Source organism: Mastigoproctus giganteus, chromosome 11 (assembly GCF_048544385.1).
Source record: "Mastigoproctus giganteus isolate SK-2022 chromosome 11, ASM4854438v1, whole genome shotgun sequence".
Taxonomy (NCBI): Eukaryota; Metazoa; Arthropoda; class Arachnida; order Uropygi; family Thelyphonidae; genus Mastigoproctus; species Mastigoproctus giganteus.
This window is the reverse complement of record NC_143585.1, coordinates 163,984,025-163,997,190: the sequence shown is the minus strand read 5'-3', so window position 1 is coordinate 163,997,190 and position 13,166 is coordinate 163,984,025. Positions and strand designations below refer to the sequence as shown.

Sequence of the window (13,166 nt, the reverse complement as noted above, 5' to 3'; positions counted from 1 at the left end):
TTGTAGGTGACACTATTGTCAGGGAAACAGGGAACATATTGGGCAAAAAGGATAGATGGAACAGGACCAGGGTATGTCGACCAGGGGCAAAGGTTGATGACGTTGTACAGCAGATAACATTTTTAAGGGCACAAAGGGTGATATTGCTGAACATGTTGGCACTAATGATATTAAGAGTAGGAGACAAGTGGAATTACTTAACAAGTACAAGTCAATGCTGAAAAAAAAGCCATGAGTTAGGGTTGAATTTGAAAGTGTCTGCAATTCTGCCCAGACACAATAGGAGGGAGTATATGATGAGACTCTTGTCGATAAATTCGGCCCTGGAGAGATTGTGCAAGGCCCATGGGGTAGAATTTTTCTCAGCCTAGTCTGTGCTTGTTAACAGGACAAACTGCTTCTACAGGGATGGTATACACTTAAATAGAAAGGGTGCAAGAATATTTACTGATGCTATCGAGGCACTGTTAGGTTGTGGGGGGGTATACACGGACTAATAGATTAACAGTAGCCGCTGGCAGAGGTAAAAGTGATTCTTGCACTACTTCTATTGAAATGCAATTGAGCAGTAGCCTGGAAAGCAAGGCAATGGGGATTTCCAGGACTGCTGGGAGTCATAGTGTAACAAGTAAATACATGGGCTGTGTTAGGGTAACTAAGAGTAGAAACAGGTGCATGTATACTTGCATGTACACCAATGCTAAAAGTATAGTTAATAAATACGATGAGCTCGAAATGCTAGTCAAGACATCAAAGGCAGATATTGTTGGGATATCAGAGACAAGGTGTCACACCTTGTCTCTGATTCTATATAAATACAGAAAACAATAATGGACCCAACACTGAGCCCTGAGGGACTCCACTAATAACATTAGTCCACGATGAGCAGTGTCCATTGATTACCACTCTCTGTCTTCTCCCCCCCAACCACCCCTTTATCCACAGCAGCAATTTGCCTCCAATGTCACACTGCTCCAATTTGTTCAGCAGTCTTCCATGTGCAACAGTATCAAAAGCCTTTCTAAGATCCAAGTATATGATATCAAGGTTATTCCCTGCATCCAGTTCCTTTGTGACCACATCATAGTATCCAATCAAATTGGCCAGGCAAGACTTTCCCTTAACAAAACCATGCTGTGTCCGAGCTATAACTGAAATCTTGTCTAGATGATCCTGCAATGCTTCTTTAACCACTGGTTAAAGAAGCACTGCAGGATTACTTGGATCTTAGAAAGGCTTTTGATACTGTTGCACATGGAAGACTGCTACACAAATTGGAGCAGTGTGGCACTGGAGGCAAATTGCTGCAATGGTTAAAGGGATGGTTGAGAGGGAGAAGACAGAGTGGTAATCAATGGCCTTCATCCTGCAGTGGATTGAAAATGGCTGATGATGATGTCAATTAGATAGGTAGCCTTTTCCTTCTTGTCCACAAGGGTTATGTGGGATTGTCCTATCCATTATTATGGTGCAGTCCCAGTACAGCTTGTGGGTTGGGGTCTCTAGTACTGACTGGGGTTCATACTTGTAGTACAGTACACTTTCTTCGATCAACTGGTATTTCCTTGCTAGATTCTGATGTATTATGCTGGTTACCTTGTCGTGTCTTTGAGTGTACTCAGGCTGGGTGATCACCCTGCATTCCGCGGTGATGCATTAGATCATTTCTGAGGCCAGGTGGCATCATCGACATGTGTCATCGAACACACCGGGCTCCTTAACAATATATTTTCTATAGTTCTTGGTGTTGATTACCTGGTCTTGGATGGAGAGCATGAATCCTTCGCCTAGGGGAAGAGCATCCCGCTCGTGAGTCATGCATTGGAAGCAATTTTATCTATGTGATCTTGATAGAAATGATTGTAGTGTCAGCCATAGTGTCTTCTCTGCCCATCTTTCTAGCTATGTTTGTGCCTTCTGGTTTGGGGGGAAGATTCCTTGCTTAGGTTGAGTGGGGTACACTGCTTGTTTATTTTCCTTATGGCCCACTGGAGTGCTGTTGTGTGTTTCTGGAAGTAATCCTTCAGGTTCACTGTCTTATGTTACTCAATGAGGTCTATCAGGCCCCTTCCTCCTCCTTTCCTGGCAATTGTCAGTCTCTCCACAGCAGATTTCAGGTGGAGTCGTTGGCTCTTGGTCATCATTGTCCTTATCTTTCTCATGATATCCTCCAACTCAGTGTTAGTCCAATCTACGACCCCCGAAGAAGTATGTTAGCACTGGGACTGCATAGGTGTTTATGGCTTTAACTGTGTTCTCTCAGTTCAGCTTTGCTTTCAGCTGGCTTCCAAGTCTCTGATAGAATTTTTCAGTCAGGTAGGCCTTAATTTCTATGTGCTGTAACTGCTGAGCCTACATCATCCCCAAGTATTTGTAGGCTTCTACCTCTGCCATGGCTTCGATCTCTTTACCAGTCTGCAGCTGCTAGTTTCGGTCGACTAGCATTTGTGTAGACCAAATAGATCCCATCCACCCCAGTTGCTTTTCTTATGTTACAATTTCCCCTTTACTTTGCTCTCAGTTATTATGAAATCATCAAGCTATCTGCCAGAGTTTAATTCACCTCTGGCATTCCCTCCCTGAATAGCTCTTCATGTGTGAATGTAGATGCAAAATACTCATTTAGTTTGTTAGCTACCTGAGCAGGATCAAAAAAGTTGAACCATCGATATCCAGTGGAGCAATCTGATTCATCCCCTTCCTTCTAGAGTTTACTTAAGTAAAGAACTCTTTCCTGTTTTTCTTTACATCCTTTGCCAAAGATTTCTCATAATCTGCCTTCGCCTGCCTAACCTCCTTTGTGATTTGATTACAGACTAGCTTATATCTGCCATAGGCTTCTGTGTCAACTGATAATTTATATGCATCACATGCATTTTTCTTTTCTGCCACGAGCCTCATTAATTCATCCGACATCCCTTTAGGCCTGAACCTTGAACAGTATTTCTTAGTTGGTGTGAAAAACCTAGTAGCCTCCAAGATTAAGTCCCTGAAGGCTTCCCATTTAGAATTCACCATTGGTAACATCATCAGTTAATCCCACTGTATAGAATTTAAAAACTGTCTGAGACCACTGTAGCCACCTTTACGAAAACAAAAACCTTTTCCTTTACCCTTGATGGTAGTTACATCTTCAAGTAAATCCCACATCAGTACACTGTGATCACTGTCACCTAGTGGTTCCTTTATCTGAAAATTCTTAATGCATGAATAATCACTGCTGATAATCAGATCAAGGGTATTGCTCCCTCTGGTTGCCTCTCGAACATGCTGCTGTAGAAAACAATCTTCCAATAAATTCACAAGTCTTACTAGCGTGCGAGTACCACCTCACAAGTTCCAGTCAATATCTGTAAAGTTAAAATTCCCCATTAAGACATTCTTATTTACTGGCCCATTATATTTCTCTGCACAACTGTTCATTTTACTGATCAGAGTCATTAGGCATATAACGTACTCCTACTCTCATTTTCTCTTTCCCAGTTTTTATGTCACACCAAACAGACTGAACGTTGCACTGTTCTCACACGTCAACTGGATGCACTTTCTTAAATTTTATGTGTTTCTTAACTTACAGCATAACCCCTCCTCCTTTCCTACCCTGTCTTTCCTTTCCTTTCTGTTCACATTGTACTCCCCAAATTCCAATTCTGCTGTTTGTTTGTTTGTTATTTGGTTTTTAGGAGCATTAGCAACTAAGGCCATATTGCTCCAGGATATGCGGTGGTCATTCCCTGACCTTTCTGCATCCTCCGTATTTGGTGGTGACGGGTTCGAACCCCGGTCTAATCAAGAAGCGTGTGCTATGCACTGCTGCTCCTTCCCACCTGGCTATGGAGGCGCCTTTCCAATTGTGCACAGGTGATATCTGTGTGACACCATGTCTCTGATATCCCTACAATATCTGCCTTTGATGTCTTGATCAGCACCTCAAAGTCATCAATTTTATTTACTATACTTCTAGCATCAGTGTACATGCAAGTATACATGCACTTGTTCTTACTCTTAGTAATCCTAACACAGCCCATGTATTTACTTGTTCCATGATCACTCCAGGCAGCTCTTGAAGTCCCCAGCAACTTGCTCTCTAGGCTGCTGCTCATTACAATAGAAGCAGTGCAAGAATCACTTTCGCCTTTGGCTACCATTAATCTTTTAATCTGTGTATCCCCACAATCTAGCAGTTTTCACACCCACCTAACACTGCCTTGATAGCATCAGCAAATATTCTTGCACCCTTTCTATTTAAGTGTATCCCCTCCCTGTAGAAGCAATCTCTCCTGTTAGCAAGCACAGACCACGCTGAAAAAAATCTACCCTGTGAGCCTTGCACAATCTAAACATATATATATTATACATAAACATATATATTATATGTATAATATATATATTCATATGATATACAGATAATATAAATCAGAAATATAAATTGAGGCACAAGGAACCACAGGCAAGCACATGACATAATGAGCCAAATAACATAAGACCAAACGTGGTGCATGAAGCCACTGATCTTATGAAGTCAATATGAGATGAAGACAAATAGCAATATGGTCACAAGTAACTACATAAATTGTCCAATAAAATTAGCCTGTTTAGAAAGGAACACGATCATTAACTACCAAGTCAATTACACTATTTCAGCATCTTTAACTGTTACACAAAATTCATGTCAATAGTCTATATGCCTTCTACTGTCAAGTTCAAGCAGCACTAATCTTCTCAGGAATAATTTCTTGGAAAATTTTTGAAAATCCTGGAAATCTTCCTCAGTCTTAATTAATTGAGCCTCATCGCCCTCGGTCAGGTGAGCAAGATTAGGACTAGCAAATAAAAATTCATTTCTATGATCAAAGTACTCATGACAATAATAAAAAAACATTACTCCATATCTCCAGAGCCATGCAGTGATGCTGTGACCTTTCCAAAACACCCAGCTGATTCAGCTTTGCTAAAAATGAGCCATAACCGGCTAATGAAAACAGTTTGTAGATTAAGCACAAGTCATTTTTCTGGCAGAACATCAACAACAGAGGGAAAGAACCCATGAGTTATTTCATCTTTATTTGAGTTAGCCCATCTATGATTCCAAAGGGTCATTAAGATATCTAAGATTCACTTGGCCTCATTCTTAGGATAATTAGCCAAATCCAACTCAAGATCATGAATAATAAAAGGAGTTCCATGCCGAATGTTGAAAGTCATTACTCTGGTAAATCAGAAAGGTCAATTGGCATTTTCCTTGTAACAATCAGTAGCGCATCAGTGGAGACAGTTCTACAAACTAGAGCCATCTTCAAGAACATCATCCACTGAATGGAATAGTTTTCTTATATATATTTTTTTAAATCAACACAATCTATCCAAGCTGAGATAACATAAGAAACAATAGGAAGGAAAACAGTCAAAGAAGAGATAGTGCCCTACTTCTAATACCCCAATCCTTCCTAGTAATTCTTTCTATCATGTTAACAAATTTTGCATCTTTTTCAGACAGAAAATTGATATGATCAAATCTAAGACCTCTGTCAATGAAGACTCCAAGAGATTTAATATTCTTAATGTACTTTAAACTTTCACAAACAATCGGCACATGAGGTTCTCTACAAACAGATAGGTTCCCTTTAGCAATAATATTTTTGTTTTTGAACTGGATATTGTTAATTTATGGAAGTCACACCAAACATTCAGAGCTTTTATTATTTCATTAGATTGTTGTTCAATTTATAGCCATGAAGAGCCTTCAACTAATATTACCAGGTCATCCACATGCTGGATAATTATCTAAGGGAGGAGCAAAATGCATTTGTTGTCCATTTCCTTTTCTCTTATTAATTATTATTATTTATTATTTTTTTTAATTTTCTTCTTATTTTTTTTTTAAAATGTTATTATTATTACATTTGTTATTATATATTTTGACATGGTGACCTAACTAATTAGGTCACTGAAAGTTTAAAATTTTTTATATATGACCACAAAGGAGATAATGGTAAAAGAACTAGATGAAATCTTTCGTATTGCAGAGAACCTCAAACAAAAGGTTTGAGGTTCTCTGTGATATTTATTTTGCCAGGGACTAGAGAAGATTGATGCTGGTTGTTGGAAATTGATTGATGAAATATAAAAAAGCCAACACCGTTCAAACAACTCTGTTCAAATATATCCATAACAAATAGTTTCTTCATTGTGTATTTTATGCAATAAACATTTAATTCTAATTATTTTCATTATCTTTTACATGGTATGCAGTGAAAAAGTTATTTAAAAGGTATTTTTAAAATTCTTTATTCCTTAAAAATTATAATTGGTCACGGACCAATTATAATTTTTCCTATTGATTATTATATTCAATTAACGAGTTTCCTTTTTGCACGATACACTCGCGGGATGAATTAATCGCATTGATCAAGGTCAGCCTGTATATTGTAATGCTGCAAAATCAAAGTTTTACCTTGCTTTTGCAGTATTATTATATAGTTGCAATAGTTCTATAGGTACCAATCAACATAGCTGATTGGTACCTATGAAATGAGGGAAACACACTGGATTTTTTTGTTTCTCATTTTTATTTTTTGATATTGTTCACTAGTGCAGCAAAAGGTCTGGCTTCCGTGTGCGGCATTGTTAATATTAATAAAATGCAAATCTTACTGATTTATTTGCTACAGCTTTAGGTATATATACTACAGTTTAGGCATATTTAAGCATTATCATATATGTCTTGTAAGGCATCTTTGATTATACAAAACCAATAAACAATAACTTATAGAATACTTAATACTCACTGTTCTGCAACATCTCTGCTTGGAATCTGATGACCCTCACAAAATATCTTTTCATAGATAATATGATGTGTAACCAGCTCCTTTTAAAAAAGAAAGAAGAAAAATAACAAAAGATCTGCTATTAAATTTCAAATTTAGTTTCATATATTAGTTTGTGTATTTATAAAACTGCACAATATTGGCAATTCAGCAATACATGCTTAAGATATTTTTGAAGGGAGGAAATAATGTGAGCTTCTTAAGAAATAGTAGAACTTAAAAGGAAAAAACTTTTATTATTCCCCAATTCAATTTTAATTATTATTAGCCATATGGTGCAAGGAAACCTGAGGCTTATGCTGCACCAGCCAAAAAAAAATAATTTCTGAATTACCCTAAGAAAGAGAGAGAAACAAGAGTCAGAAGTAAAAGGGAATCACCAAGGAAGAGAAGAATGATGATAACCAGCTCAGGACCCTGGGTGTGCCAAGCCCATACTTTGAAACAAGTACAGTTAATACAGAGGTACCCTTTCTAATACTGCAGAGGTATCTTTTCTCAGTGACAACTGAGTGATTATCCCACATGTCAAGCACATGAAAGTAAGGGTTGAATTCCCTTCAAAAGCAGTCAAGACAGCAGAAACCTAAAATAAGGTAGAAACCTAAATTTTCATATGGCAAATCAGTTAGTATTAGTAGTAATAGCAGAAAATGACACAAGAAACCATGCTTAAAAAACAGCATCAGCCAAAAAAATAAAATATAATAAAAAATTTCCATTTCACTTATCCATCCTCTTCAATAGTTTGTCTAATTCTTCCTTGAATTTATTCAAACTACTGCTTCCACAACAATGGATGGAAACTTGTTCTGCAACCATCCATCCTCAATTTGAACTTATGCCCACTGATGTGCACAGTCTGAGCAAGAGGAGGAATCCCATTCGTATGAAGTTTGCTCAATCCATTCAACGTCTTAAAAACCTCAATAAGATCATTTTGCAGGTGCCTAGTCTCAAGATGCTGAAATTTACAGAACTGAAGCCTGTCTTGGTAAGACCGTAATTTTATTCCTTCACCAATCTTGTTGCCCTTCTATGGACCCGTTCCAGCAGAACTACATCCTTCCTAAAATGAGGCCTCCAGATCTGTATACAGTACTCAAGATCCACCCTATCTATGGCTTTGTACAAAGGGATAATCACCTATTTATCATTACTAGCAAAGTTTCTGTATATCACTGAAAAAACCCTATGAGCTGTCCTGACAGCTTGTCTGCACTGCTCAGAGAACTTCATAATCAGACTGCACAATTACCACCAGTTCCTTTTCATTATCCACTAACCTAACCTAAGCGTTGGTTGATATGTTAGTTTGAGATTAACACTATCCATATGCAGTACCTTGCATTTGTCAATGTTAAACTTCAATTGTCATTTCTCAGCTTATCTACTTAAGTTTTCTAGATCTTGTTGCAGCAGCAGCAAACCTTCATTACTATGGTTAATCACACCACCAACCTTTGTATCATCTGGAAACTGAAAAATTAAGCCTGATATGCCCTCGTCAATATCATTAATAAATACAGAAAACAACAATGCGCCAGCAAACTCTGCAAGCCTCCACTAATATTATTAATCCGTGAAGAGAAGTGTTCACTGATAACCACTCATTGTCTTCTCCCACTTACCATCCCTTTATCCATAGCAGTAACTAGCCCTTAATAGCACACACTGCTCCAATTTTTTTTTTTTTTTTTTATGAAAACCCCAAACACGAAAGGTATCAAAACCTATAGTACACAGTACCGTGCATGGGTTGAAGGAGAAGTGTGGGGGGAGGGGGTTGCCGGAAACTTTGCTCTAGAGACTAAACATGGGGTTTCACCACTTCAAGCCTCCAATAAGCAAAATGGTGGTATTTCACCGGTTGATGAAAGTCATCTACCACCTGAACTTTTTATTACAGCAGTAAGTATTTTATGTGTAACAGTATCAAAAGCGCTCCTGAAATCCAAGTAATGATATCAAATTTATTTAATATTTGTATCCAGTTTCTTTGTCACTGCATCACAGTATCCAATCAAATTGGTCAGACAAATTGGTCTCCCCTTAACAAATCCATGCTGTGACTGAAGTATAATTACACTCCTGTCTAGATGGTACTGCATTCTTTCTTTAACCAGTGACTCCATTATTTTCCCCGGAACAAAAGCTAATTACTCATATTATTCTTTGATTTCCCTCTTTGTGAATTTGGCATACATTCGCACATCTTGGGCAACATAGAAGGATATTTTATTCCTGAAAGCTCAGGTTCAGGTTATCCATCTCACAAACACCATGGTACAATGATGTCTCATAGCTGTCATGGCACTTATCAGACAATAACACAAACTGGAAGTATTAAAATTTAAAAGAAATGCACTGTCATAAGTAATCATTGTACAAAAACAGATTACCAAATCCTGAGCAGCCGACATAGGTTTCACAAAGTGAATACTGAAAAATGAATAGACTGGATAGTACAAGTAGATAGGATCATGGGCCAGCTCAACCATGCAGATTATTTGGGATAATGAAATTTGGGGTTGCCAAATTTCATCAGCTTCATTATGTTATGAACACAACTGCAAAAAATTTATCTTATTTATATTGAAAAGTATATCTTTAATTTTTAAAAATAAAATCCCCTCTGTGATGCACTTCAAATATGTTTTTATAACTTGTTTATTAATGCTCCCCACATATGAGCATTATCTTGCATGTCAGTAAGTTGAAAATACCAAAATTTGTTTTTCATTCAGTCAGCAGCTTCGGATAAAACCGTTTAATATCAATAATGAAATACCTTTAGTCATGACACAGGAGACAATGTGGCAGCCATATTTTCTCTGTGTAATTTTCTTTTAATCCCTTTACTGGGCATGATAAAAATATAACATTAGTAAGTATGTTGGTGGATTTTCTCCACCATTAGTAAAGCTATAATAAAGGCATGAATAATAATAAAGGCATGAATCAATTTTTTTTCCTTTTGTTACCAACATTATTTTCAATCTGTTATGAACACAACTGCAAAAAATCTTTTTTATTTATATTGAAAAGTATATCTTTAATTTTTTAAAATAAAATCCCCCCCCCCTCTGATGCACTTCATGTTTTTATAACTTGTTTATTGATGCTCCCCACATGTGGGCATTATCTTGTATGTCAGTAAGTGAAATTTGGTATAAACAAGAATCAAAAACCCCATGTGCTTTGCCAGTTGGATAACGGTGATAAACACAAACATCTGACAAAAGCAGAGTCGGGAATTTTTTTTTTTTTTTGGCTGGTGTAGCATAAGCCTCAAGCTTCCTTGCACCATGTAGCTAATAATAATAATTAATGATACAGATCAAAAGTCAAACCAATAATGAAGGAATTAACTTCAACAGATATATTTATTTTTGAATTTAATTCATTTTGTTGGAATCACTACCACCAACATTCTCAGCATAGCATTAAATATGAGTGATCAGGGCTGGGCAAGGTGTGTAATGCGATGCATTTCATATGAAATTACAGCTTTATCTAATTAGCTACTGGGTTAGAATTATTTGTTTACATGAAACTTTCTTAAAGATACACAACAGAACTTTTTTTTTCAGGCAACATTATTTGAGTAGAAGAAACAATAACCCATATTATTAAAGTTTCTGCATGCCATAAGTTAAATGAAAATAATAACACTGTTAAATTGTTTTCTAATAAGAAAAAATATTAGCATTTACAATTAATAATAAAAAAAAACAGAACAAATAATATTAATGAGTTGGACTCAGAATTACAAAAATGGTTGCTCACACACCACAGACAAGAAATTATCAAATAATGGTAAGCTATAGTATCTTACTGTAATTCAAACTTAAAATTATCTTTCAGTTTTTTAATGTAAAGATCGATTGAAGAAAAGAAAAAATTAAAAATGTGTTTTCATATATTTTTTTTTTTCGTCATTAAAAATATAGATTATGTACTTCTAAATCTACCTACTTCTCCACTGAGCACTTCTTAAGTGTTCAAATCATAGAAGTACAGTTAGTCCTCGTATAACACATGTTTACACTACACGAATTCGATCATACACGATTTATAAATAGGGGAACTATATCTTATATAACACGAACCGAATTCACTTATGCACGATTCGCCTTTGTGTTTACAAGAAATGACAGTCGAACGTGGAATCACCCCAACTGAACGCAATACGATAGGAATGAAGAGAAGATTCTGAAAGTGTATTTTTTTTTTTTATATCAGTGAAGGGGAAACACATTTCACCATAATAACGTAAAAACCAACACAATTCCAGCTATCGGTATAATCGCAAATGCAATTAGATCGAGTTTACTATCAGTTTATAAGATTCCACTAGCAGAAACGCAACTGGAAATTGTTTTATGGTAGTAACCCCTAGAAATGTGCTTTAGTAAAATGTGAGGTGTTAATAGTGTATCTCTGCCTTTACGGTGTTGTTTATTCAGTTGCTACACACGCGCAGCTTTGTTTATGTGTATCAAGCGTGCCTCCCCGTTTTGTAATTATGCTTTATTCCCTAAAAATGAGTAAAATACTAAAGGTGTGAAAAGGAAGCGCCCTGGTGAAGACACTGCAGATTCAGAGAGAAAAAAAAAAGCAATATCGATAAACAGAGGCGGACTGGGTCAAAAATTCTTACCCGGGAAAATTTATGGTGGCCTCATCATCATCATCATCATCATCAGCCATTTTCAATCCACTGCAGGATGAAGGCCTCTCCAGCAACTTTCCAGTTCCTTCTGTTTTGAGCACTGGCCATCCATTTACTACTCAAAAACTCATGAATTTCATCTATCCATCTCCGCCTTTGTCTTCCAGGTTTTCTTCTAGCTCCTCTTGGGTACCATTCTGTTATTTTCTTAGTCCGTCTGTCATCATGTCTTCGAGCTATGTGTCCTGCCCAAGACCATTTTAGTTCTTTAGTTTTGATAAGAATGTCCTTTACTTGAGTTTGCTGCCTAATCCATGTGTTTCTCTTCTTATCTAACAGTCTGATTCCCAATATAATTCGTTCCATTCTTCGCTGTGTATTTCTTAGCTTCTCTTCCATTCTTTTGGTGAGTGCCCAAGTTTCACTTCCATAAGTCATGGTGGGGAGTATACATTGATTCATTATTTTACGTTTCAGACAAACTGGGATATTGCTCTTCAGTATGTGACTATATTTCCTGAATGCTATCCATCCAAAATTTATTCTTCTCTTGACTTCCAGCCATTTATCATTATTACAGCTAATAACTTGTCCCAGATAAGTATATGACACCACCTTTTCAATTACTGCTCCTTCAATAATTATTTCCCTTTCCGTGGCATACTTGTTCATCATTACTTTTGTTTTAGCCAGATTCATCTTTAGTCCAAAATCCTTACTAACTGTGCATAATTGATTAAGATTTTCCTCTAATTCTTTGGGATCGTGGCTTATGACCACAATGTCATCTGCAAATCGTAAATGGTTTAGGTACTCTCCGTTCACATTGACTCCTTTCTGCGACCAGTCTAATCTTCTGAAAGCTTCCTCAAGGGCAGCAGTAAACAGCTTCGGAGATATTGTGTCTCCTTGTCGAACTCCTTTCTCGATTTTAAATTTGCTGCTGTCTTTGTCTAGTCTAATAAAGGATGTAGCACTCTCATATATTTTCTTCAAAATCATAATATATGGAGTATCTATGCCTTGTCTTTCCAGTGCCCGAAACATTGCCTTATGCTGTATGGAGTCAAATGCCTTTTCATAATCCACAAATGCCAGGCATAATGGTGTTTTATATTCATTTGCTTTCTCCATTAGCTGTGATATTACGTGAAGGTGATCCATAGTTGAGAATCCTGTCCTAAAGCCAGCTTGCTCTTTCGGTTGATTCTCATCAAGTATTCTTTCTAATCTGTTAGTAATGACCCTTGTGAACAACTTGTAGATATGGGATAACAAGCTAATTGGTCTATAATTTCCAATTTCTGATTTATCGCCTTTCTTATGCAGCAAAACTATGATTGCATTATTCCACTGCTTAGGCATCACACCTTTTCTAATGCACTTTGTGAAGAGCCTTGCCAGTTTTTGTGTTATGTCTCTTCCTCCCAATTTTAACAACTCTACAGTAACTTCGTCTTCCCCCGGGGCTTTCCGATTCTTCATTTTCTTCAATGCATGTTCTACCTCATCAGGAAGAATATCGGGTATGTCGTATGTGTTGCTACTTTGCAATCCATCTTCCCCACTGCTGGTATCATTCCCTCGCTCCTTGTATAATTCTCTATAGTAGTCTTCTGCTATTTGAATTATGCCTTCTCTGCTGTTTATAAGTACACCATCGC

At 36.9% G+C, this 13,166-nt stretch overlaps 1 protein-coding gene across 1 annotated transcript in view; it reads right to left on the bottom strand.

Annotated features, from left to right (window-relative positions):
• Positions 1 to 13,166, bottom strand: part of LOC150078549 (RNA/RNP complex-1-interacting phosphatase homolog) — a 205,501-nt gene that overhangs the window by 81,620 nt on the left and 110,715 nt on the right. The window contains exon 5 of the mRNA XM_090384698.1: positions 6,789 to 6,868. Coding sequence (XP_090240824.1) covers positions 6,789 to 6,868 — 80 coding nt within the window. The remainder of the gene's footprint in view (positions 1 to 6,788; positions 6,869 to 13,166) is intronic.